Raw genomic sequence first — 25,142 nt, forward strand, 5'->3', positions numbered from 1 at the left:
CATTTATGTTTCACAGTGACTTGCAATCAACCTGCCCTCAGGAAAAAAAAAAAGCTATACAAAAACTCACTGTAAAACTACGTACATTTTTCCTACATGTATTACTGTTCATTTTTATATGCTCTTTAATTGTGGAAACCATTTTACGTCTAGTACAGTTTGCCGAAACGTAAGAAAACCTGTTTGACAAGTATAGCCAAAAATGTTTGGCTGTTTATACTTGTATATAATACAGTTGCAATTATCCAGAAAGACAAAGTGTCCATTTTTAATTTCCTTTTGACGAGCTGGAAATACAGATTCGGGACTATTAGGCCTATTATTATAGTTTTCAGTATTATGTTTTAAGGAATAAAATAAAGTTGTTCTTCTGAACTAACTGCCAAGATCCCAGAAGCCTGCTATAGCAATTCCCCAAAACTAACTTTGATTTTAAGAACAACGTTAATCAATTGCTAACTTTCCTTCCCCCCCTCCCCAAAGTCATTCATAAAACCAGCTGTGACAGTCTGTCCGGATTACTGGAACTACATCAACTGTTTCCTCCTGCCCAGAAGGAAATATGATTGTGGTCAAGATCTCCGTGCTTACCCAATGTCAAGAACAAAAAAACCTTGAAGGCTTAATAGATCTTGGCATTAGTTTGCTATGCTAACACATTACAAACAAGGATTTAAATTTAATCCAAGTCACAGCTCTCTTCTTTGTAGCAAGAGGCTGCTCAAGGTACAAATAACTGTGGTGCATTGCATTATACATGGATAAATTCAAGTAAGATGCTCATTAAATGGGGTTCAATTCCTGTGTGATACAGCAAGTGCCTGGCTGCACCAATAAGAGGCACAGTAAGTGCTCTTTAGAAGAGCTCCTTAAAACAGGGATGGCCAATGTGCACACTGTACCCTGCGAGAACACTGCACTGGGAGGACTGAAAACAACTACTGGTGCCCAGAAGGCAGCACAGAGCTATCTTCTGAAGTGGTATCTTTCCCTTCTGCCTTAAAAGAACCTTCCACAACTAAAGCAAAACTAAACATTTAGTGGTTGGCTGCGTAGGGTTCCTCATTCCCACCTACGCTTGCAGCCACCAACAGTCCCTGATTAGGCCAAAGGTCACTAACCCAAGAAGTTCATTACTGAGGTTGCAGGACAGAACCAGAACTGTGGCAGTGCTGTGCACTAACTACAGCAAGTCACATAGAGAATAGAGCTTGCTTTTCATGGAAGAGAAAGAAAATGTTTTAAGAAACGTTGCCTTCAGCTGCTTCTCACTGTAGCAGCTCCTGATGTGTTAAGCAAGGAGAAGGACCTGCAAAAAGACTTGTAAGAAATAGGACATAAAAAGAAAATCCCCACCATTGCCTCTCTTATGACAAGTGAGGAGTTGGGAAGGTTCCAGTACAGCACAAGCAAGACGCACCTGGATCTGAGTTCAGGAGATGGCCGCGCTATCTAAGAACCATCACTGCACATGGGCACTTCAGCTGTTCCCCAATTTCTACAATTAACTTACAGCTCCTACTCCCAACCAACAAAACTGCAGCAGAATCCAGCACATGACAAACAAACCTGACCCGCTTGCATTCAGAAGAGACAGCACAAACTTCCCATACAATGAATACAGCCTGCTGTCACAACTTGTACTACACGTGACCAGGAAGAAGACCAGGATATGAAACTGACCTGCAATAATGTCATTTCTCCATTCTCTTATGAGACCTTGCTGTACTAGTCGTAATTCAGCTTCTTAATTTTACGTCCATCTGAAATACTGATGGGATCAGTGGTGCTACTGTAACCAAGTCAGTGTAACAACACAAAGAAGCAGAACAAATACTCAGAAGAAAACTCCATTTAAAATAATATGGTTTCATCTAGACCACAGACAGTAGTAGAAGTTCTCTTAAATTCCAAAGCACAAACAAGTTCTTTCAATATAAAGCAAAAATGATTTACTGAATGGTTAATTATTTTTCATTTTAAACCGCTAGTAAAAAATCAGCACTGAAAGGAGTTTAGTGGGTTCTTTTAAACCATTTTCAGATAAGCATGGAGTTATTGTTATCATCATGAGAACATCTGTAATTTTCTGTATCACAGCAATACACAAACAACATAATAGCCCAAAGTTCATAGAATACATACAATATGCACTTCTAAAATGAAGGGTGCATTTTAATATTCTTGCCAAACAAATATTACAAATGGGTATGTGAGGTATCATTTCTTTCAGAAACTAACACACATTCTGAATAACTGTTAGAGATGAAAAAAGGTTTTGAGAGCAATTCTTATCACCAGGTTTGTCTCAGTTTGAGTTGATGAATTTCCCAGTAGTCAGATGAAGCTCAAGTTTGGTGCCAGCAGTTGTTTTACTGCTCTGAAGTGCTTGCAGACAAATACAAATTGATATGATACAGAACTATTTGAGATAGAAATAAGTTCATGCAGATGTTGTATGGAGAATTTACCTCTAACCACATGCAATACAGAAGCCAGTAATCTGTCCAGAAACTATGACTGCTCTCCCCCTTCCCCAGATAAGCAGTAACTAATAAGGTATCTGTTGAAGCAGGCATTGAAGTAAACACCTAAGATAAAGCACTCTTGCTGCTTCAGAAAGTTAGTATAAATCTGTTTTACTTCGCTCCAATATAAATATTTCTATTGATTCTTTATATGAAGTACTTATCTGATTTTGTCTAACCCTCAGAGCAGAATAAAGTTACAGCTCAAGATGCTGGAGAAAACAGTTCCCATCCAAGCTTCAGGATATGATAGTTTACTTGGTGGAAGATGTTTTCAAAAGTAAAAAGGTCAGTAGATAGACCTGAGTCACAGCTGTGCCTTATGACTTGGGTAACACCTCAAATACAATGTATATTGTACAAAGGCCGTATAGTTTAACTGGGCATCTATCTCAGAAAATACACTTACAATAATGCAGTTACCATTGCAATTATCCAATTTCAAGGGCTGTAGCGTCAACATTAAAATAAACACACATGTTTAAATTCCTACTTGAATTGCTAAGCAGAAATATCACAACAGCACAGTCTAACACCCAAAGAATCCAAACCCAAGTCATTGGCACTTAATGACAAGCAGGTCCACTCCCATTTATGAAGTGGTTTTCATGCATTATGGTAAGTGAATTATAGAATAGCTGCTATTATTTCATTAAAATGTATTATTATCTGCCTCATAATTCACAGATTGTCCATTCTGCCCATCCACAAATTACAGTATCAGCTATTACCACAACTTTTAAGCTGTGGTTCCTGAAATGTTACAAATTCCCAGTAAACTGTTGGAGAAGTATGCTAAAAACCCTTACATTAAAAAAAAAGCACAATTTGGGACTTCTCAGTGCTGTTCATGCAGGTTAGAAAATGCAAGTCATTGAAAGGATGTAAAAAGAATCCTTAGCCAGGAAACAGGAATTTCGTGGTAATATACAAATGTCAGGACAATGGTAAAAAAAACAAACACACAGACAGACAACCAAACCAGTAATTTATTTCACTCGAAAAGCACAACAAAACACTCCATGTATCAAAATCCTTACTTCTGGGATGGATAATTATGCCTGGAAAAAGATCCCTGTTTCTGGCAATTCCAGCTCTGAGCACAGACAACCGCTGTGCTACTCCATTTAACTTCATTATATTTTAGCAGAGCTATTTTTAGCCATTACAAAACTAATGGAAGAGCTGAGAGTCTACATTCCACTCTAATTGAGCCATCATGTTTAGCAGCCAACTATTTTGTACATTATAAATGCAGCAATACATATCAGAGATAATACTAACATCTGTTTTATGAGGCAAAAGGCCAAGCGGCCAAATACTTGATCCTGGTAAAGGAACCAGATTTTTTGTTGCTTTCTAGGACCGTTTAACAGTGCTCTCACCACAGCTTGTGAGTTCCTTAGTTGGTAGATGAATTGAAAAGGTTTTTTTTTCTTAAAACAGGAAAGGGATGTATGTTTGTATTTATACAAAGGAACCGCCTTTACACTCCAGAATTGAGAACTCTTTCGCAGTAGTTTGGGTTGCTATATCTGAAGTTAGTCAGGAAATGTTCGCACTGTCCACTCCAAGAAGCTGAGAAAGTTGCTCGTTTTAAACTCCAGCAGCAAAAGGAAGATGGCAGAGCCTCCCTCCTTATCTTTACAGGTGGCCAGTGGGAAAAAGAGAAAAAAAATCCTCTTTTCATCACTTCTCAGTATCAGGGCAAGTACTGCCACACCCAGAATTCCATCTGCAGAGATTCAGGCTTCTCATTCCATGCCTTTCCAGTAGAAGTTTATGGATGGACACTCAGCTATTTATAGAAGCATTACTTCACATCCCCATTTGTTTAAGACTTCTACAAAGCATCACTGATGTACGCTGTGATACATTTGAATAGTTTCTGTAATCCTTTCTTTCTCTGACCTTTGAAATACGGTATGAAAAGTTCCCACTAGCTCCTAATGTCCATTTTCTACTTAAGAATTCCCTGGGCATTACAGAAGTCACAAACATTGCGAAGCCTGTCTTAACCTACAAACACAAGCAAGAAGAAAATTTTCTGACATCTGCTTCATGTGCAAGAGCAATGAGAAAGGGGCAGGTGATTTCAGTTTGCTGATTATGTAGACTACAGAAAGTCTTAATACGTTCACATTTCAAAATACAAATCTGCTTAAGGTTTTTGTTTTTTAAGCTTTCTGCATTTTCTGTAGTTTTTAGGAGCCCTGATCCCCTACTGACCTACAGCACAATAATCCAAATCATCTCCCAGGCAAGCTGTTCTCCATTTCACACACACCCTTGTGTAGAACTCTTCCATCAAGCTGTTATCAGCCCGGTCTCAATAGCAGCTAAAATGAAAACAGGAAGCATTAGTTTCCAAATAACTAATGCACCTCTAAGGCTGCATTAGTTTTAAGGCAGCATAAAGCAACAGTTTTTATATGCATCATTGTATATGTGTGCCTATAAAAAAATCTCACTGAATATGCTACAAAACTAAGTCTATAGAATAATGGCAAAAAAGAATTCACCTTATAAATGCACTGGGAACTACAAGTTGTTTCTTACACTGGGAAGTATTCAGAAAGCCCACAACAAGGCATACTTGATGGTGATTTCAATGCCTTTCCTTTTTCAGACTGTATAATATTCTACATATGTGTTATGTGCTTTCCAGCATCAATCATATTCGAGTCTCCAGTCATGTGATATTTAACCTATTTTCAGTCTAAACTCATCCCCTTTTTAGTATTGAAGCCCCACTCCATTTTACAGTGCATATTCACATAGTAGTTTTCACACATCTTTAAAATTAAAAAAAGAAAAAAAAAAAATGTTCTAAGAATATTTCAGCACAACACATTTTGGTGCGCTCGTAACTTTTGAAGACATTTTTCATCAAGTCTCAAAGTTTTCTGCTCCATTCCAGTTCAGAAGCATTTTAGTGAGCAGCCTGAGAACACACTCAGCAATCCAAACTGTAGCCTGTAAAATTTGTTCACAGTGGTGGAATATTCTGCTTACTAATTACCAAGAGCTACAAAAATATATTCAAGGTATGACATTCAGCAATACCTTCACGAAGAAGTCCTTCAAGCTAAAGAAAGAAATTGCTACAGTCAGAAGCTATTTTGGTTTGGAGTTTAACCTGTTGTATTCCCACGAGTATCTGCTTTGTGTTTCTCTATAATGAGCTATCTAATCTAAACCACATTGTCTTTAGCAGCCAAAAATACACAAACTAACTTTCAACTGAAAAAGCAGCAGGAGCATGACTTCTACTTGATCACAAAGAGCAGCACGTTCTGACTCAATACATGGTTTTAGGAGGTTGTATTTTCCAGCTGTATTTGAAAGAGAAGGGTGAGCGTGGCCATTGAGGCTCCCTCAAGCATTCCCATAAAGATGTCATGATGCTAAGTCACAAGAGGAAAATAAAAATCGGTCCCAATAATAACAAAATTAAAACTACACAAGAACAAATTCTGGATTCAATCCGTCTGTATCTTCCAAAATAAGATACTGCGCTTAGCTCAGGCTAGCATCCTTTCAGCTATACACTTCTCTAACCTCTCTGAGAATTACTGGTTTCTTCCCTACATTTTCCACTGTTTAACCTTAAGAGGGGTTAAGAAACTGGCATTATTAAAGTATTCTGGGGTACAGTCAGTGCTTCTGTCCAGACACAGGTCCTCCCCATTTTCTGAGCAGCATCACAGCAGCCACTGAAATGCTTATTGCTGCTGTAACCCCAATTTGCAGAAACTCCCAGCAGATGTATTTGACTGTGTATGAAGATTCAAGTATATTCATTGCAATAAAAACACATTTAACTACTTTGGGGTAGTAGACAGCTTAATTTTTAACAATGGAAAATTTCATAAAAGTAATCAGAACATTTAACATTTTCAATACCTATAATTAGCAAAGCACAAAACAAAAAATAGTGATGGAAGTCTGCAGATAATACTTTGTGCTGGATGGAAATGCAGAAGAAAATAGTTCAGAATACGCATGTGAATAACTTAATTCAGAATGCAGATGCCAGTAGATCAGTTTAAAGTGCGCTTACTTGAACAGCTGCATGAAGTTGAAATTGTCAGTAAATTCATTCAGGTAAATGTAATGAACAGGAAGGCAGACAAGTGCCAAAAAAAATATCATATTACTTTTTAGTCCATAAACATTATCTGTTACAGAAAGGAAAGAGTTACAAAAATGTGAGACAACTTACAGAACTCGTCTCTCCCTTGTCTTCCTTCCATACCCAAGGTCATCTGGTTCAAGAATCAAATGGGAGTTAAAGAAACCAATTCTCACAAGTGTGGCAGCTGCTGCCCTGACCATGTCACTGAGCTACTCCCATCAAGAAGAAACACTTCAAAAGAACATTTTAATATTAGTGCTGGCTGCTAACCTGAGAAACAGAAGATGATACTGAACAATACCCTACAGCGGATCAGCACTCCTTGTCCTTCCGCACCTAAGAAACTTAGAACTGATTATTTTTCTGGCAGCTGACAAATATTTAGTTTGACTCAGGCTAACTGGTATGAGTAAGGAAGTAGAGAACAAGAGTTAAAAAAAACCCAATGCTGAAGTAAAGTATTTTGAAACTTAAACCAGACACCCTGTAAGCGAGTTTCATATTTCCAGCTCTTCAGGAGAGGAGAGACTTAAGAAACAAACGCTAGCAACTTAAAAAAATATCATTAAATAATAAGTTAAGTTTCAAGAACAGAATTTAAACTATCTTCCTAATTATACAGATATGCTAATTTGCAAACGATAACTTGTAACACAGTTATTCTCAACCTCAAACACCAGCTTCAGATGAGCTTATTTATAAGCAATAAACAAGCTCAAATATTGAAGAAAACACGCTTCCATTAAAGGAGATTGCCGAGTCCTAAATGGGCAGCAGTTCAAGAATGCTACACTAGTAGTCAGGCATGTACGATTTACAGTACTTTTACTTTTCTACTGCTGCCACTAAGTTTAGAAGCCCTACACAAAAAGGCCTTGCTGATATTCAAGTGTTCTGTAGATCCACAGAAGACTTATTTTGGTACTTTCAATACAAGCCTTTGACACCTCGCCTCCAGTGTGACTCGTCTCCTATAACCTTTTGCTAGAATCTCGTTACTGTATTCCTTCTCCCCCTGCCACTAAGCCCACACAGTTACAGAAGTTCTCCAAAGAGCTGTCAACAGGAGCACTGTCACAAACCATGATGTACTTTTGTCTTTTGTTTTTAAGAAAAACTGACACTTCTTTGTCATCATCTCCCTTCAAATGTTAGCCTACACACTTTGAGAAGTAGGGAAGAAATAATCCTGTCGTGTCACATGCAGTTGTATCTATATGAGGAACATTCTCCTACAATGCGTTCCACTTAACTGCTTTGCAAAGTCTTCCACATAAATAAACATTTGAAGCAGAAAAGCAATGGATGGTTTTACACACTGTGCCTGTAAAAAAATGACAGGCTACACAGTCAGTTCACATTTCTCTTAAATTCTGAAGACACGTTTTGGAGGTCTTTGGATTTATGTTACTTAAAAATCCAAGTGAGAAGATAATATGCATCACAGTGATGAAAGAGGAATTTCAGTCACACCTCCAATGATATGACAAACAGTTTGAGTCATAAATCTATCACAATGGGGCTATGGTTCTCCTACTGTGACAAAGAAATAAGAAAGGTAGGCAGGAGAACAGAAGTATTTTTTTGCCATTTAACTGTGAGCTGGCAGAAAGGTCCTTGCCTAGAAAAACAGATGAGCCAGCTGGCAGCTGCAGTACTTTGGAGCACCTAGAATCACCCAAACCCCTCTTTTTGCTTGTTCTGAAGATAATGCTCACCCCCACAGCACAAATTTGAAAAATAATGTCCACAGTCCTAATGGCACAGCTGGGTTATGATGAAAAACTCACCCACAGTCTGTCAATGTGCACTAAGAAGAGGAAAAATAAATAGTAATTTTGAAAACACTTAATTACATTGCTACCTTTAATTTGTTCTTTGTGGACAATATTTTCAGGCCTTTCCTCCCCTAAATTTGGCTAAACTTCCACTGTACAACATCGAAGTCCTCTAATTAGAGCTTTAATTGATGCTGACATGATCATTAAGAGCTATTCTGTTATTGCAAACATTCCTCTCATCTTTTTTCTCCACTAAATATTCAAATGGCTCATAGTCATTGAACTATTCAATAACTGAAGCATACCAACACCTCACACACTTCATTTTGTTTATGGACAGTAACGTTATATTATTTGCACAGCAAGTTTTTTTTTTTCCACTCTAAAATTTGATCCCATCTGTTTCAATTGAATACTTGCTTTTTTTCTTCTTACTTAGTTACAGAAATAACAAGACAATTTTTCAGAACTTCTCTTTTGCTCTGAGCACAAAAAAGCCCAAGCATGAACTTCTGAAGCCTAGTAAATAAAGTTGTGGTGGTGTCCCCGCATACATCTTGCACTCTGCTACAAAACCATAATGCTGTTCTCAGTCTTTGTCATCAGAGTAAGTGTAACTACATCTTCCATCCATGCATAATGTCCAAACCAATTCCATTTTCAAGGCTTTTGCAGACAAACAGGTTCTTACAGTCACATGCAGGATACCATAAGACCTTCTGCTTGAAGAATGCAAAGCTAGAAAAGAATTGCCACAGACAGAGCATGTTGTTTATTATCTGTATATTCATCTGCAGCACAATTGGACTCTCTTCACAGTCTCTAGCAAAAACCACATACACAGAGTAAATCTCAGGCCTGTAATCTGATGAATGTTTTACTACACAAACCAGCATCACACGCACAAAAGCAGCCCTAAAGAACCAGCAGTCCTAGCCTCTCCTAACAGCTTGTTCCTACCCCAGACTATTCCCTGACGTATGCCAGTACAAACCTTTATATGGCCACACAGTGAGCTGGACTGTGAAACTGATCAGGCTGAAAACTAATTTAGGGAGGAAAAAAAAAACAACAAACCACAACACAAAAAATCCCCACAAACATTCAAACAAAACTATCAACAAAATCTGTTCACAGTATAGCTGTTTGCGCAAGTGTAAAGCGACACAACATGGCACAGAACTGCTTTTAGCTGCAGCACCAGCTGAGGAAGTCTGACACGATTAAGTCTGCATGTGCAAAACTTCCAGTTACAGCGTGCAGCGAGAACAATGAACAAGCAGAACTTTTCCATCCTAAATTTGTCACAGATCTGCCTAATCTTAGTCAGCTACAACAACAGAACTAACTGAATATACCTTTCTACAGTTTTCAAATATACAGAGTTGCTAAGGTTAAAGGCAAACTATAGCACCAGTGACACACTAAACCCTAGAATTCTTTCACGCTTAATTAAGCAATTTGTGCTTGGACTTAAAAAACAAAAATAAGAGACAAAACAAAAGAAAAAAAAAAAACAGACTTTTCTGCTGCTTTCAACCACCAACTTCCCTCAAACGTAAAAAAGAAAAAAAAAAAAGGAATCCTTGTAATATATACAAATGTTATAAAGACAATATACACTACAGTGATCTTTATATATTCCAAATATTAATTTTTATGGGATATCAAAAAAGCCATCACAGTCTGAGAGCTGAGCAACATTCTCCATGTTGCATGCCCAGCACTAACTGAGAAAACACTCCTGTTGCTTACTGGTCTTATAATCCACATAAGAAGTTCCTCTCTGACCTGATCTGCTCCAAAGTATTTCTGTCACATCAGCAGAGCCCCATATCATCCGTGTCATTTATCTCAGAACTTAATGGAAAGCTGTCCCTCAGCTCTTCTCAACTTTATGTTCAGCAAAGCCACTGGTTCTTCTAATTTCATCATCAGGTTAGTGTGTTCTTCTGTTTAACAGGCTTCATTTCAAGTCAGAATCCTTTTACCTTGGAGGACTGGAAACATTTGGAAACCCTGAGCAGAAACATCAGTTTGCTTCAGCCTTGACTACTGCACACTACAGACACGAAGCAGACAATTACAGGCTTTCAATTCAAACTCCCTGATTTGTATTTATGTAGAGAACTAATCAGGAATTTAAAAACCAATGCAGTCAGAGTGTGGAAAGTCAGGCCTATGGAAACCCACAGGAATTACAGGCAGAAAAAATTTAATTAATTTACTTTGTCTGCATTCAGGTTTATTGTTGTTTTTCCCACCTAAAAACAAAGTAAAACAAAGAAATCCAAAAACATAATCCAGTTTTCTGGATTTGCTTAACAGGTCAGAGCAAGTCACACGTTAACCTTTCTATACAGCAAACCAAACAAAAACAACTAAACCCCACCCAAACAGGAAAAAATCTGCATGTACTTATCTTCCATAGCCAAGGCCTTCTCAAACTTATTTGGTACCTCTAGGTTACTTCTACTCATCATCAGCCTGGTCACCATTCTCCACCACCCATACCACATACTCAAACGTCGCCCAGTCCTTGGAAGAGATTTTCTGCCAAACACCTACAAAGCTACATCCTTCTAACACCCCTTTGAGCACTCCCTTGCTATAGCACGTCCCCAGACAAATGGCTGAGCTGCTCATCCCAGTGCTTCTTCCTCCCTACCTTTCCATCACTTACTTTGTCACATGCTTTCTTGTGGCAGCTCTTACTTGTTCCACATTAAGCAAAGCCCTGTGCAGAACGATCCTGACCCAGAGCCACAATTCGTAGGTACTAGAGGAGCACAAGTAAGTGCCCGTAGTGGTACAACAAAGGCCTTTAGCATACACACAGTTGTCCTAGTGGAGCTACACGTGCTAATACTCTTGTTTTCTCCCCCAGCTGCCCAGCAGAAGTAAAAAACTCCATCACCAGGAGCATATTTTGCCATCACGGTTCAAGTCACTCCAGGAGTGCTCAGCTCTGTACACCACTGTACAACAAACAGAACTGCAGCCAAAGCAGCCATATCTCTGACACACAGTATACCCACATCTGCATCTAGTATCAATAAAAACAGAAGTTATGGCCATGTTCTTCAACACTAGCAAATTACCACTACTGTGTTGCAGGAACAGATTGTTCACTCTATTGCAAAGGCAAATGCCTTGGCCTGAATATCCTGGTTTTAGACTTCTCTTACTGACAGTACAGCAGCAAAACAACTCCCAGCAGAGCTGATCCATTTGGCAGAAGGTAACTGTTCACATTAGCGTCCGCTCCTCACAGAGCTCAGCCATACACCCCATGGCAGCTGCCAGAAGCTGTGTGGGCAGTCAGTGGAGGCCACAAAACTGCACTCATCTGACACAGTCACAGGATTCCTGAAAGTTCTGGAAAGCATCCCAGAAAGCACCACAAGAAAACCCACGGAACAGAACTTTGCTTCACAGGATGCGTGCTCAGACTGCCATGCAAATAATCCAAATCACCGGCGAGCCATCATGGTGAGTGACCAGGAACCATAAGACTGCAGTAACCTGAAATGATACGGAGGTGTGGCAGTGTGACACAGTTACACTGATGTGCTCAAAATAAACACACTGACCAGATGTAACATTATGGTAAGGAGATGCCCAACACACTTTGACTCAGGGTGCTATTAGTTCCTGTTTCAATGTAGTACTTCTGAATCACAGCTCAAGGTAGCAGAAACTGTGGATCCTACAACAGAAGTTTCATTTCTTCTAGGGGAGGAAAAAACATAAAGCCAAAAGCAAAGAAGGTGTTTTCCTCATGGTAGGAAGTGCAGACCTGGTTTTTAAAACAAATAAAACTTCAGAATATCATGCAAATGCCTCTGTTACAGAGCAGCTAGCTCATGAGAGAAATTTCAGCTGAGCCTGTTCCTGAACTCATTCACTTAATAGATCCACACAAAGAAAATTTATATATAAAAAAACATAAAATTAAAACACACAAAAACAACAATCCTACCAGCAAACAACTTTCAGCAGTTGTACAAATGAGCTCTGAGAAAAGCCAAAAGAAAAAGCAGAGACCCTTGTGCTGCATAGAACACACCATAAGGCTTCATTACTCTGAATCTAAGTAGAGGCCAAGTAATGTCTGAGCCTCTAATTCAGCAAAGCACTGAGACACTGAAGGAAGAGACTCCTAATCCCATTATTAAGCCCTTAAACCACTGTTCCCCAATGCAAAAGACATGTTTACCTAGTTATTCTACTATAGATTTTAGGTTACATTATGATGAATGACCATTCACAGTGTATACAACTTTTCCAACAGAGCTACTAAGCATACTGTAACTAAATCTACTTTTCTACTGCCCATCACCGAAGATGTATTTTGAGTTACAATAACAGACCAGGGTCCTAGAAAGACCTCTGCCCCTATGAAGAAAATTAAACTAAATTTATACAAGGATTTATGGTGTGGACTTCTGTTAGCAGGCAGACCAGCAGAATTCAGAAGATGGGGGAAACAACCCACAAACCAAAACAAAACCAAAGCCTACACATGCACCTACCTTAAGGTATTTTAAGGACTGTTTATGTTCCACTGAGGACAGGATGTATATTTTACTAATACAAATTTTGAACAGAGTACTGTTTCAAGAGTAATATATACCCGCAAATGGAAAAAAAACTGAAGTGCTTCCCTAAATTCACCAGTTCTGGAAGTGTCTGTAGGGACCTGAGGAGTCCAAGCAGCTGCACACACATTTTCATGTCTGAACTGCAACACAATGGTTTAAGGCAATTTCATCCAAATGTGACATTTTCTTGTTTGGGAGAAAGAAGAATAATGCAAAATTATTTGAGGCTAATCTGTCCTAGCTGAACAGAAGCTGAAGGTAGACTTATGGCTGAATATCCAGCCTAATTACAATGGCTGTTCAAAACAAATTAATTAGGTTACTTGTACCTTTTTAAAGTGTCCTTAGGCACTTGACCACAGCTAATAATAAATACCCAGTACTCTTTATCTCCTAAAAAGCAAGCATCATTACCTCTGTTCTAGAGACGGGGAAATTGAAACATGAGTAAGCAAAGTCGTCTGTCTAATGTCACCCGGCAGCAAGCAGAGCAGCCAGGAAGGAAATGCAGGTCTGCAGAGATGCATCTGGTAGCTCAGTCAACAGGGTGAGTTCAAGCACCTCGCTTTATGCACTTTTACACAGAAAACAAAGTTGTCCCGTTTGTTGCGTGCAGATAACAAAACACTGAGCGTTCTTCAATCACATTCATTTTATGAATATGCTCATCTCAGATATAAACTGGAAAAATAAAGCAAATAGTAAAAACTATACAGGAAATGCCATCAAGTAAGCATAAGCTTCACTTTACATACATTTCAGTCATGGTATTGTTCATCACTCCTTTAAATAAACCAGTTAGCAACAGCCTTTTTAAAATGACTCTAATGTGAAATGCACACTTCCAAGTTTCCTGACTACAGCATCTGAGAGCACGAGGTGACTACGGTGCCCATTAAGGAACATATCAGTGAGGAAGAAAGAAAAAATCCTGTCATACCGACCAGTCCATGTATAGAAACATTTTTTGCAAATATTTTGTAATTTTATAAATACATAATTTTGATGGCATTTGAAAAACTCTTTCAGCTGTTGAATTCTAGCAAATGAAAACAAATATACTTTTTAACAAAATAGGAATTGCTTTGGAAGCACAATTCTGAATGAGCAATTTCTTTCCTTAAAATAAATCCTGTAACATTAACAGTAGAAGTCTACAAATGAAAACATTTATATTACTCTCTGGAAAAGAAGTGGTAGGGAACACCCAGAAGCACGGTCACTTTACATACACAATGGCTTCATTTAAATGGCCTGAGTAATAACTTCTATTAGGCCATACCAGTTTACTATGCTGACAGCTATTGTCACTTACAAGAAAGCACAAGTGTTTAGAAAAGCACACTACCTCAAAAATGTGTTCTTTTTTTTTTTTTTAATAGGATTTTGAAAAGGCAAAGACAGTGTTTTTCATACAGAATGTAAAAAGTTTTATTTCATGGATGCTTTACTTTAACAGCTGACTGCATTTTTTAATCATAACATTTTTTCTTGTCACTTCCAGCAAAAAGCAAATGGTTAAAGGCTCTGCAATTAGCCCAAAAGCAAGCACTTGCAAGGCCACTTTGCCTGCTGGTAAAAGTTCTAAAAGGATGCAAGCTCAGAGAAGGACAGCAGAATTTTGGAAGGGAAGGCAACATCAGCAATACAGGTTCTTACCCAAGCTCCTGCCCCCTCCTACATAAGAACCTGTACTGGAGATAAAAGAAGGTAAAAAGGTAAGCTGGCTTTATGTGAGCTCTCAGTCAGTCTTTGGCAAGCAGGAAATCCTGTTGGAGCCACACTAAACACAGCAAACTAAAAGGATGCTTGGTTACCACCAGATTTATGTTCTAGTATGCATTTGGTGACTACTGAGGGATAAGTGGTACGATTTTTGCCTGGAACAAATTTACATGAAAACTTGCTTAGAAGCAAGAGATAGTTCCCACTGTTTGTGAAAAGCTGAAGTAACATACAACAACGGGAAAAAATGCTTTGCAGCAGTAGTGGGACAGATGTGGATATTCGCCAGTAAGTGCATTTAAGAAACATATGAAGTCTTTTTAAAAAAATTAATTTTTATATGATTATATGTAAGTTTAATGTGCGTGCACATACACACACACACACGCACGCACAGAACTCATTGTGAAGTGCAATCAGACTGTTGACTAATTGGAGTTCACTCTGAAACAAGTGCATATGTCACATCTGTTTTATCACTTTCTTTGCAGCAGTTAGTGATTTTGCCCTCTTGTTTTTCCTATTTACCCAAAACCCACTTCTCACCATTAGTCAGCAGTTGGGAAAGTCTACAGATTTTTATGCCAGGAGAGCCCCACTGATTCACGAGGATGGAGCCACTTTCACTAAACGAATCCCAACCTCACAGTTAACCACTCGCAGCACAGTGGAGCACTTGGGGCCATCACAACAAAAGCACACAGAGCAGCATCAATAACCCATATGCCACTTTTATCACTGACTGATACTTCAGATTCGAAGACAGGAACAAGCGTAGCGGTAGCACTGTTCAACTGCTTTCAGTAGGTCTTCATGAGCATTATCAAAACATCTAAACCTCACACGGTTCACGATCTAAATCAAGCCACTTACCAGAGGCACTCAGCTTTTAGCACAGCCTTGCATTTTACAACTTCCATACCTTTCCATACAGAATTGTGATATGCACAGAACAGCCCAGATTAAGCATAAACAACTCTGAGGTCAGTATCTCTTAGTTTGAGGAAGTTTTCTCTTGATGTGAGATGAGCAAAATGGCATCACATTTCACTGTAGTTCCTCTTTCTTTGGGAACATGCCACTGAAGTAGCTTTTATTTGTAGGTATATGAAGAGTGACTTATTTGCCTTTAACTCACAGGGAAAAGGGTATTGTGATTTTTGCCAGTATGTGCCACTGAAAAGAAAGCAGTACCTTCAAAGTGGTACAACCTGATGTAGAATTTCCTCTGAAAAAATACCTAAAGTTAGCTGTTTTACAAAGCTTAAATCCTAGTGGGATTTCCACCTTAACTCTGTAAGTTTTCTGTTAGGCACTAGGACTACCCTTACTGCTGTGGAAGTTACCATCTATAATGTGGGAGACAGCCTAACCAAAGCATCTGATCCACTTTTTAAAAATCAAATATCCATCATCACTGTTAATTTCATCTTCCCAAAAAGATGAAATAAAAACAAACAACCCCCAAGCAACACAAAACACAACAAAGCCCCTCTATTTGAATCCCACCCCTTCTCAGTACTCCTACTGAAGCTCTGCCCCACGCAGCTTACCTGTAGCACTACCACAGTTACTTATTCACACAGCTCACCACTTCAAACAGGTTTACCAGCTTACATATCATCGTATCAAGTTTGTATTACCATAGCAATTCTTCCTAGACACTTTTGAGTCGCTGATTAAAGTTCAGCATTCCAGATGGATCTTTAGCCTTCAGCCATCTCGTGTGCTGCAGTCTCAAAAAGGACGCTATGTCCCCATTGTGCCTTCCTTTCCTTTGTTACTGCAGTGAGCAGAGCATGAACGTTTAAACCTACCAAAGGATTTCTCAGCGTTTATGAAATAAATATTTCCTTTTTTAAGCGTGCCTTTCTTGCTTCTATTCAAACATGAAATTCAATGCTTTCCATTTATGGACTTCTTAGTTTGGTTAATTGTCCAACTAACAAATCCAGAGATGCATTCTTTTCCAGATAAACCGTAACTCACACAGATTTTAAAAAAAAAAAGAAAAAAAAAAAAAAGGACAGAATAAAATACAAAACGAGCACTCTTTAGACAAGGAAGCGGAAGAGCCAGCAGGTTGGGCTGACATTTACAGATAAGAGCACAGTAGCGAAGCGCCTGAATTTTGCCTACGCCTGCAGCTGACAAGCAGAAAAGTAACAGTTGCACGGGGCACTGACGGCCCAACTCAGAGCTGGAAGCGGCCGGCCGTCGGATCCGGGGGTCTCGTCCTGCAGCCACATGAACCCTCGCCGTGCCACCAGCGGCGCTTAGGGACCATTTTCTCCTCCTCCCAGCTCGGACCTCAACGCCCGCACAAAGGAACCGCTCCTGGTTCTGCGGAGAGCGGCCCCGGGCTCCAACCTGCGCGGGAGCCCCCGGGACTCCCTCCCCCCTCCTCTCGGCCGTGCCCGGAACGGGCAGCGCGTTCCGCTGCTGGCGGCCGGGGGCGCTCGGCAGCCGCGGGGCCGCGGGGGGCGCGGCGCGGGCCGGGCCGGAGGGCCGCGGGGGAAGGAGCGAGGGAAGGAGGGAGGGAGCGAGCGAGCCGCCAGCAGACAAAAGCGGATCGCGGCCGGCGGCGGGGTGGGGCCGTGACCGGGCGGCGGCGCCTTTGCTCTCGGGGGAGCGCGGCGGGAAGAGGCCTGGGGTGGGCGCGGGCTTCCTCCGCCCCGCCGCCGCCTCCTCGGCCCGGCCCAGCGGGGTGGGCGCCCGGCGGCGCGCCGAGCGGCGGGCAGGGGGCGGCGGGGCGCGGCAGCCGCATCCTCCCCACCGGGGAGCGCGGCTCGGGCGGTGCCCGCCGCTTACCTGCAGCTCGGTGAAGAGGATCTCCCTCTCGGCCGCGTTGGACGCCATTGCGCTGGGGTTTGAAGTCCGCACCTGGACGCTGCCGCCGCCGCCGCCGCCGGGGAGGGGAGCGAGGGAGGCGGGTCCGGGGCCGGGACTAAGGGCGCATCGGGGGCGGGGGGAGCGCTCGGCGCTGAGGCAGGGGGACGCGGGAGGGGCCGCCGCCTCCCCCCTACCGCTCATGGGGGTCGCGCCGCGCGCTGGGCCGCGGTGCGGTGCGGTGCCGCCGTGCGCTCCCCCGCCCTGTCGTGGCGCTCGGCCCTGGCAGCGCTCGGCCGCCGCGGCTGCTGCTCCTGCGGCCGCCGCGGATGTCGCACCATTTGGCTGTCACCCTGTCGCAAAAGCGGCGTTGCTTTGCGGCACCCGGAGCACGTGACAGTTGGAGTGGGGGGGGCGGGGAGGGAGCGTGGGGGCGGGAGGGTGCCGGCTGCCGCCCGGGAGCTTCTGCTCCCTCGCGGGCAGAGCGGCGCGCGGGCGGGGCGGGTGCGAGGGGCGCGCGGGCGGGGCGGGCGCGTGCGGCGCGCTCCTCTCAGCAACGCGCCCCTCAAGTCCCCGGCTCCCTCCTGCGTTTCCTCCTCCTGTGAATCTACGGTTCCCAGAGTCCCGTTGTTTCCCTCAGCGATGGCTCGGGGAGGGCGGTGCATGGCAAAACCCTGGTGCTGAGGGTCTCTGGGGCTCGGTCCCACCGCTGCCGAGGGCAGCCGAAACCCCCCGGCCGTTCGTGGCCGTCCCGAACCCGGCTGCCTCGCGGCCACAAGGCAAGCAACCACGCGCCGCCCTGGGAGCCGGAGCGGCGGGCCGGCAGGTTGCGGCGAGCGGGGGCGGCGAACGCGGTTCTCCGAAGCGTAAATGGGCTGAGCGACAGCGTGCGGGGGCCGGGTGAGTTCGGAGGCCGGCAGTGCCCGCTTAGTCCCCAGAGGCAGCTCTGAGAGCCTCGAGGGTAGAGCCCGTGAGGAAGCGGTGCCTCTTCCCTCGGCGGCACCCGCTGCGATTCTCGGTTTCCTGCCTGCGTGTTGTTCCACCTGTTCATGAGCGCTTTTGCTGCCCGCTCTGTACGCACACGCGCGTTCCACCCTCATTTCAGACGTTGCACTGGGCTAATCGAGCTCATGCAAAACGCTGCGTGGAAGTAATTAAAACTGTTTTCGCCTGTGCTGTTTCCTGCCAGGCTTGTACAAGTTGAGGTATTTTCTGTAGGTGCATCTTCATGCGAGCGCTCGTGCTTGCTGCGTTCATTTCAGTGCATCGCTGTGCGGCCACGGGCCCAGCGTGGTCTGTTCAATGCAGAACTGCAGGTTCAATTCTGGAGGGAAAAGAGGAACAGGAGAGGTCAAAAAGAAGCATACAATTTACTACGAGCAAATTCAAAACGTTATGTGTTCTTTTGATTCCACTGAGCACCAGACGAACTCAGCAACCTGTAGTGCTGTCTATCATGCAGTACAGGAGAAGCCTATGATGTCTCCATTAGTTAATTTCACATAAAAGCAAAATCAAGGTATTTCTACTCTGAGACTGTGCATCTGTACGCAAGTGAGATATTTTTCCACTACATTGATATTATTCATAAGCTTGCACATGTACAAATTTGCATGCAGGCTTAGTTCAGTGGAATTAATGGCTTTAATTTCTGTTTTGTGTGGCCAGGCAATTGTAGGCTGGGATGGAAAGTGGAAAGTAAAGAGGAAGAAAACCTGTCAGTTGTCTAACGGTCACAGTACTACAAAGAATATTGAAAACTTCATAAATCAGAGGAAACAGTTTTAATGCAAGGTCACACTGGTCTTTCTCACTGCTTGCTGTCACATACATCAGGCGTCACAGGTGAAGATACACCATCCCAGGCTAAATTGGGAATTGTCTCAGGAACAGGGCTAGACTTGAATAAAACTGTTGAGGTATGTGCCTTCTGTGGTGAATGGAAATTCCCCACAAACAGTTTGGGTTCTTGAGTGATTTTTTTTTTTTTTTTTTTTACTTATGTTGCAGTTTTAACCTACAGAAGGAATTCTAACTTGGAAGGTCAGGGTCAGAAACGTGACCTACATGTTGGCATCATATAAACATCTTTATGTAATCAATGTATGAAAAATATGTACCTTACTCAAATCTTAAGTATAAAGAAGAATTTCAGAAGCTGTTCATAGAGCACAATTGTGAGAAAGGCTACGTGGGAAAGTCCTACTTATTCTGCCTTCACCACGCATTCAAGCTCAATTTTTACCATAGCCAGAGTTCCAGTTACCCAGTGAAATCTGTGCTAGCATGGCTTTGCTGTAACTAATATGAAGTGGTCATAAATCAGCAGGCAGAAGTCAAAAAGTGAAGTTTTGGGTGCATTGTGAAACAAGGTAGGGGAGCAAGGAAAGACAATTATACAATGATTTCATCTTTTAGAGCATGCTGGTGTGATGCCAAGCTTTAAAGCTTGGACTTTTTTTGAGAACAAGTGTTTAAAGATATATACGAGTAATCAGAAATTACTGCATTATTCTACTTTAATCACTGCATATACTTGTCATCAAACGTGGTCCCTTACTGCTGCTATTGCAGAGGAAGTGGAGGAGTCTGTGTGTGTGCTTTCTAAGGTGTGGTCAGAAGGAAACACACAGAATACCCCCCCCCCACAAAAAAAACCTTGCAGCTGTATGAGCTGATGTCAACAGTTGATAAACTCTGCGCGTGTCTGAAACAGACAGCTGATTTAGGTCATGCTCAATGTAAACTGCTCATTGAAGGCTAGATATGGTTATCCCTGTCAAGACAGAGCCTATAAGCTTTTTTTTGTATTCCCAGTATAATTTATACTGCTTGCAAGGACAATGTTTTGGTTTCTGTGATAGAAGTGTATTGGTACAAGAATTGAAAAAGTAACAAAACATTGTTATCTATATCTCTGATAATTAAATCGTTCTTCTTCCAGATTCCAGAAAATACAAAGCATTGCTGGACAGCTGTAGCTCTACATTTAAGCACTCTGACAGTGAATTACTGAGCAAGAGAGAACATTCCAAGTGAGTCTCAAAATAGAAAGCAGTTAAGTACGTAAGTCCATGAATTTAGCATTATGTGGAGTCCTGAGTTCAGCCTTTGCCTTAAGATGTCTGAATGCTTTTTCCTTCAGCATTTATCCTGTTGGATCATCCCTTCAATTATCATGCTGGAAAAGCAAAATGAACAAAAGGAATGACAGTAGTCCTGGCTAAGTTACACTTGATTATTTCTTCTTTTTCAGGTTGTTTTATTAAAACCTTTATCCCACAAAACTGGAAGAGTAAATTGCTATGACTTCCAATGTTTTATGTATTACAAAGTGTAATGCTATAATGGAATGGAAAGTACTGCAATAATAGCAGGGTGGCAAAGTCTTTGGCTGTAACAAATGAGAACAAGCCAAAACACAGAAGCCACAGATGCAGAAGTGAAGGAAAAGAGCTACTTACCTTTGGAGGGCCTTAGGTAGACAAGGATCTCCATCAAGAGATGCTGTCACCTCCACTGCCCACCCTTATATGAGGTCTGGGAAAGGCTGGATTCTGGCTCCAATCCTTCTGGTCTCTCAGGGGCACTGCATACAGCTGAGCTCCCCTGGTTGGCCCTGCCTTCCACCAGGTGCTCAATCACTGGTTTGGGCTGTGACTTAGTATTTCCACTACACAAGTGTACCTTATGAATCCTTGGGCACATTACAGAACTCATTTGCAAAGTATCAAGGATACTGTAAGCAAAATACAAGTTATTTTTTAGATTAAGTCTAACTAGCTCTCTATGTTGTAAAAGGGAGAGCCTGATTTCACCGAGTGATGCATGTAGAAATTAGGATGGAGGATATCTGAAGAAGAGTAGCCGTGTGTGATCGTTATATTATACTTATTGATATCAAGATGCTACCAGGAAATAAAAGTTCTTCTTGAAGCTTCTGATTAGTCTTGCCTGTTTAAATTAGTGATGTATTCTAGAGGGAAAACAGTGTATAAACGTGAATAAGCGTGATTGGCATGGATGACATCAAAGAAGAAATGAGATCTGTCTGTTAGGTGAGTGAGGGTACAGCAGTTTCAGGCTAGCACCAAAATTTTTAAACACAAAGTAAGAGCTAGAAATTAATGAACTTTTTTTTTTTTTTTTTTTGATAGGGGAAGAATTAATTAGGTTTGCAAGCAATATTGATACCTGTTAAAGAAAATTATTTTCCATCCCTTCTTTTCCCACTCTTCACCTGCAAAGTGGGAATACTAAAATTCACAGTACAAGTCTAATTTATGCAAGCATTTTCTCTAAATTCTTTTGCTTAGGAATGAAGTTAAGTGTATAAAAGAAATGGGCTACCTGGTGTTAGCTTTCAGGGTTTTTTTGTTTTTTTTTTTTTTTTTTCCTTCTTCAGTTGTCTTTTCAGTAATGCTGACATTTGCTTTTCCTGACTTGTAAACGTAGAAACATTACTCTTGTATTTTAACAGTTGTTATTCTAAGTTGGAATTGGATCCTCTGAAAACCCTGTGAAATCCAGGAGATATCAGACATGGGAAAAATGAGATGAACATATGTACACAGCTTTTTATTTCTTTTTACTTTTCTTTATTTTGCTTTACTTTACTTATTTTGCTTCTCAGATAATTATGAAGATAGAAGAATGCTTTTCTTCAAGAGGTTCCAGTAATAATTCTTGAAATAAATTGAGAAGGAAATGTGTTGAGGTTGCATTAAAAAAAAGAGCTTAATATCATAATCTTCTTTAGACCAGGCCTTGCTAATATTTACTAAAGAAAATGCTAAATCAGGGGAAAAATATCAAAGGTGTGGGTAATTTTAGTGTGTTTAGCTTGAGAATGTTTTCTTGTATTGAAAACTCGTTTCTTCCACAGTATTTCGTGAAAGTTAATCTGAATGGGTAATTTCTCAAAGGGAATTCTATATAAGAAAAAGTCTAATACAACAAAAGAAACAAAAAGAAACACACACATAAACAGACAAAACTCAACCTCCTGAGAGAGAGCATGAGAACTCTGAGGCTGTTGCTCATATACCTCTGGCAGTGAAGAGGACATTTCCAAAGATAAAACTAAAGTGACTAAGTAAGTTTATTTAGCTCTTCTGGTGCCTGCTTGCAAATTTTGTGTATTCCTAAACTATTCATTTAATACTCTTTTAATTACATAGCTAACGTTAACATTTTTGACTGAGTTACTATGACATAATCATAGATCTGCTACCAATTGTGGTGCACTTTGTAGTTAAAAATTGCCTTCTGGATTTACATACTTATTACCCAGGGCTAGATGTTATTAGCATAGATAATATTAGCATATTATCACCAGCAATGTAGACAGATGCCTTGAGGAGTGGAGTGCAACAAACATTACCCATTTTATTGATTTTGGACCCTGGGATGACTTGCAGTGAGTGAGAAAAAAGTGCTGGAAGGGAAGGAGAATAATTCCCGTTCTTATCTACTCTTATGAGGAGAAACTCTGACTTGTGTTTAATGTTTGTGGAAAGAATGTGTCCTACCTGTGCAGAATCACCTGGAAGATCAGACCTTATTTCTTTAAAGGAGATCAACTGGGATTATTTGAAGTAATAACAAAATGCTGTATGCCTTTGCATTAAGGCTATGATCCTACAAGTAGATCAACATGATGAATCTTTACACCTATGCTAAGTCCCAGTGATTCTAATTAAACTTGATGATAAGATCAAGCTTAACATACTCAATGCTGTTTCTGCAGTGAGCACAGATGGGCTTCTGTGTTTCTGTTGAGTCCACTGAAGTGAATTGGGCTTGGTGCAGCATTTGTAACATTAAGGCCTTATTTTCTATGAATGCAGATAAGATATCAGTACAAGCAAGGTGACTACTACCTGTGCATGGTTCCTAACCTTATTTGCTTTCTTTCTGTAAGTAGTAAGCATGTTAATATAACCCCATGTATCTGATCTAAAATATCCTAATTCATCAGAAAAGTAAGGCAAGATTCCATGAAGATGCATTCAAGTGCAACTCACGTTATGCTGTTATGAAGAAGACTGACTTTCTGAAAACACGTTGTTGATTATGGCCTACAGTTTTGATGGAGTAACATTAGAATACTGAGGCTTTGGTGGAGATTGAAGCATTTTCATGTGTGGCTTTTGAGTGTGCAACTTTCCATGATTCTGTGCAAATCTAATTCCTGCAGAGTGCTTTGTAAATACAAAAATAAAACAACAGTCAAGCACAAGATCAGTAGTAAATTTAAACAAACAGAAACACCACAGAGTCTGAGAATTACAGTATGTCTGAAGTCAAAGTCTGTGTTTGGAGGAAAGGGAAATGTATTGCAAGGAATGAGTCAGACATGGGATTCTCCAGAAAGGGGATACCCCACTGAGTAGAGTATCTGTGCTTGAAAAGGTGCCGCAAGGATATCTCTGCATGCTTTTGAGGTGAGATTTGACCTGTCTTTGAAAGATCTGTTATTGCCAGATAGTAGCCTCTGCAGATTTGCTAGCAGCTCCCATCACAGTACTCAAAAGGCAGAAGATTGCGTCCATTCTCCACTGCATGATGGCACTGACAGACTGGTCTCATCATGTATTATGGAAGATGATGTGTGGACTCATGAATTTTTGATTATCCTCAGCCAAGTTTAGTTTGCTGTTCTGAAATCTACAGCAAAAACTGACGGAGGCAGGAACTGAGAAGAGGTACTGCTTTGGTGCTGTGCCTGGTGATGTAGTGTCCATACATCAAAGCTTTCTATATATTCTCTAATATGTTTGCGGACACAATAAACAACTATGCCAAATGATCCTGAAACAAACTTCATCAGACACTCAGGCTTAGATGAAAATATTTTTGGTCATGATTAGCTTGATGGCTGTTTTTTCTCTCTGTCTTTATCTCTCCTCAGAGAAAATAATCTGCATGTGTAACTCTGTCAGGGATTGAAGTCCTAAGTAGTTATTAACTTGTACTTAGTATGCAATGAGTCTGAATTAAAAGGGTAGATCTATCTTCATTTAATGAACACCTAGAAAAAAGACTGACCAGGCAGGTTTATAGCTGGCTGTAATTGTATTTTCCATGCTCATGAAATAAAAGGTGCCTTTCATTCTTGTATGTCCATAGTACTTGCTTTAATAGAACTGACATCCCCAAGAGAGAGCTTAAAAGTTTTCAGGAAAAAGGACAAATGTGTCAAGCAGTACTAAGGGAAAGATGCATTTGAAAAAAACTTTTGTGCTCATACCAAACATGTTACTGATTCCCTCTCAGCTCTGCTTCCTCTTCTCCATTCTCCCCCTGCCTCCCCCCAGTCTTTTATTCTCATGATATTGCAAACAAATGCCCTCTCTTGCAATATCATGTGGTGTCAGATTGATTCACATTCTTGTACTTTTGAGCTCAGTGGTTCAGACAAGTTGTTACAGTGTGTTCTATACATACCCTTAATAAGTTGTTTAAGCATCAGTAGGAAGAAAAAGCATTATTATCATTTTAAATGTTGATTTCCTTTTTGAGTAAAATAGCAATC

At 41.0% G+C, this 25,142-nt stretch overlaps 2 protein-coding genes across 3 annotated transcripts in view; both read right to left on the bottom strand.

Annotated features, from left to right (window-relative positions):
* PKN2 (protein kinase N2) overlaps positions 1-17,809 on the bottom strand; it is a 50,814-nt gene extending 33,005 nt beyond the window's left edge. Inside the window, exon 1 of one of the 2 annotated variants that reach the window (XM_042873592.1) lies at positions 17,588-17,809. In XM_042873592.1, the coding sequence (XP_042729526.1) occupies positions 17,588-17,809 (222 nt within the window). Of the gene's footprint in view, positions 1-17,035; positions 17,104-17,587 lie in introns of those variants that run through there. The other variant, XM_042873593.1, reaches the window with a different exon arrangement.
* Positions 1-25,142, bottom strand: part of LRRC8D (leucine rich repeat containing 8 VRAC subunit D) — a 406,725-nt gene that overhangs the window by 207,941 nt on the left and 173,642 nt on the right. The window lies entirely within an intron of this gene.

The sequence above is a fragment of the Lagopus leucura genome, unplaced genomic scaffold (assembly GCF_019238085.1).
Source record: "Lagopus leucura isolate 7727_CA_CO unplaced genomic scaffold, USGS_WTPT01 Super-Scaffold_100009, whole genome shotgun sequence".
Classification (NCBI taxonomy): Eukaryota; Metazoa; Chordata; class Aves; order Galliformes; family Phasianidae; genus Lagopus; species Lagopus leucura.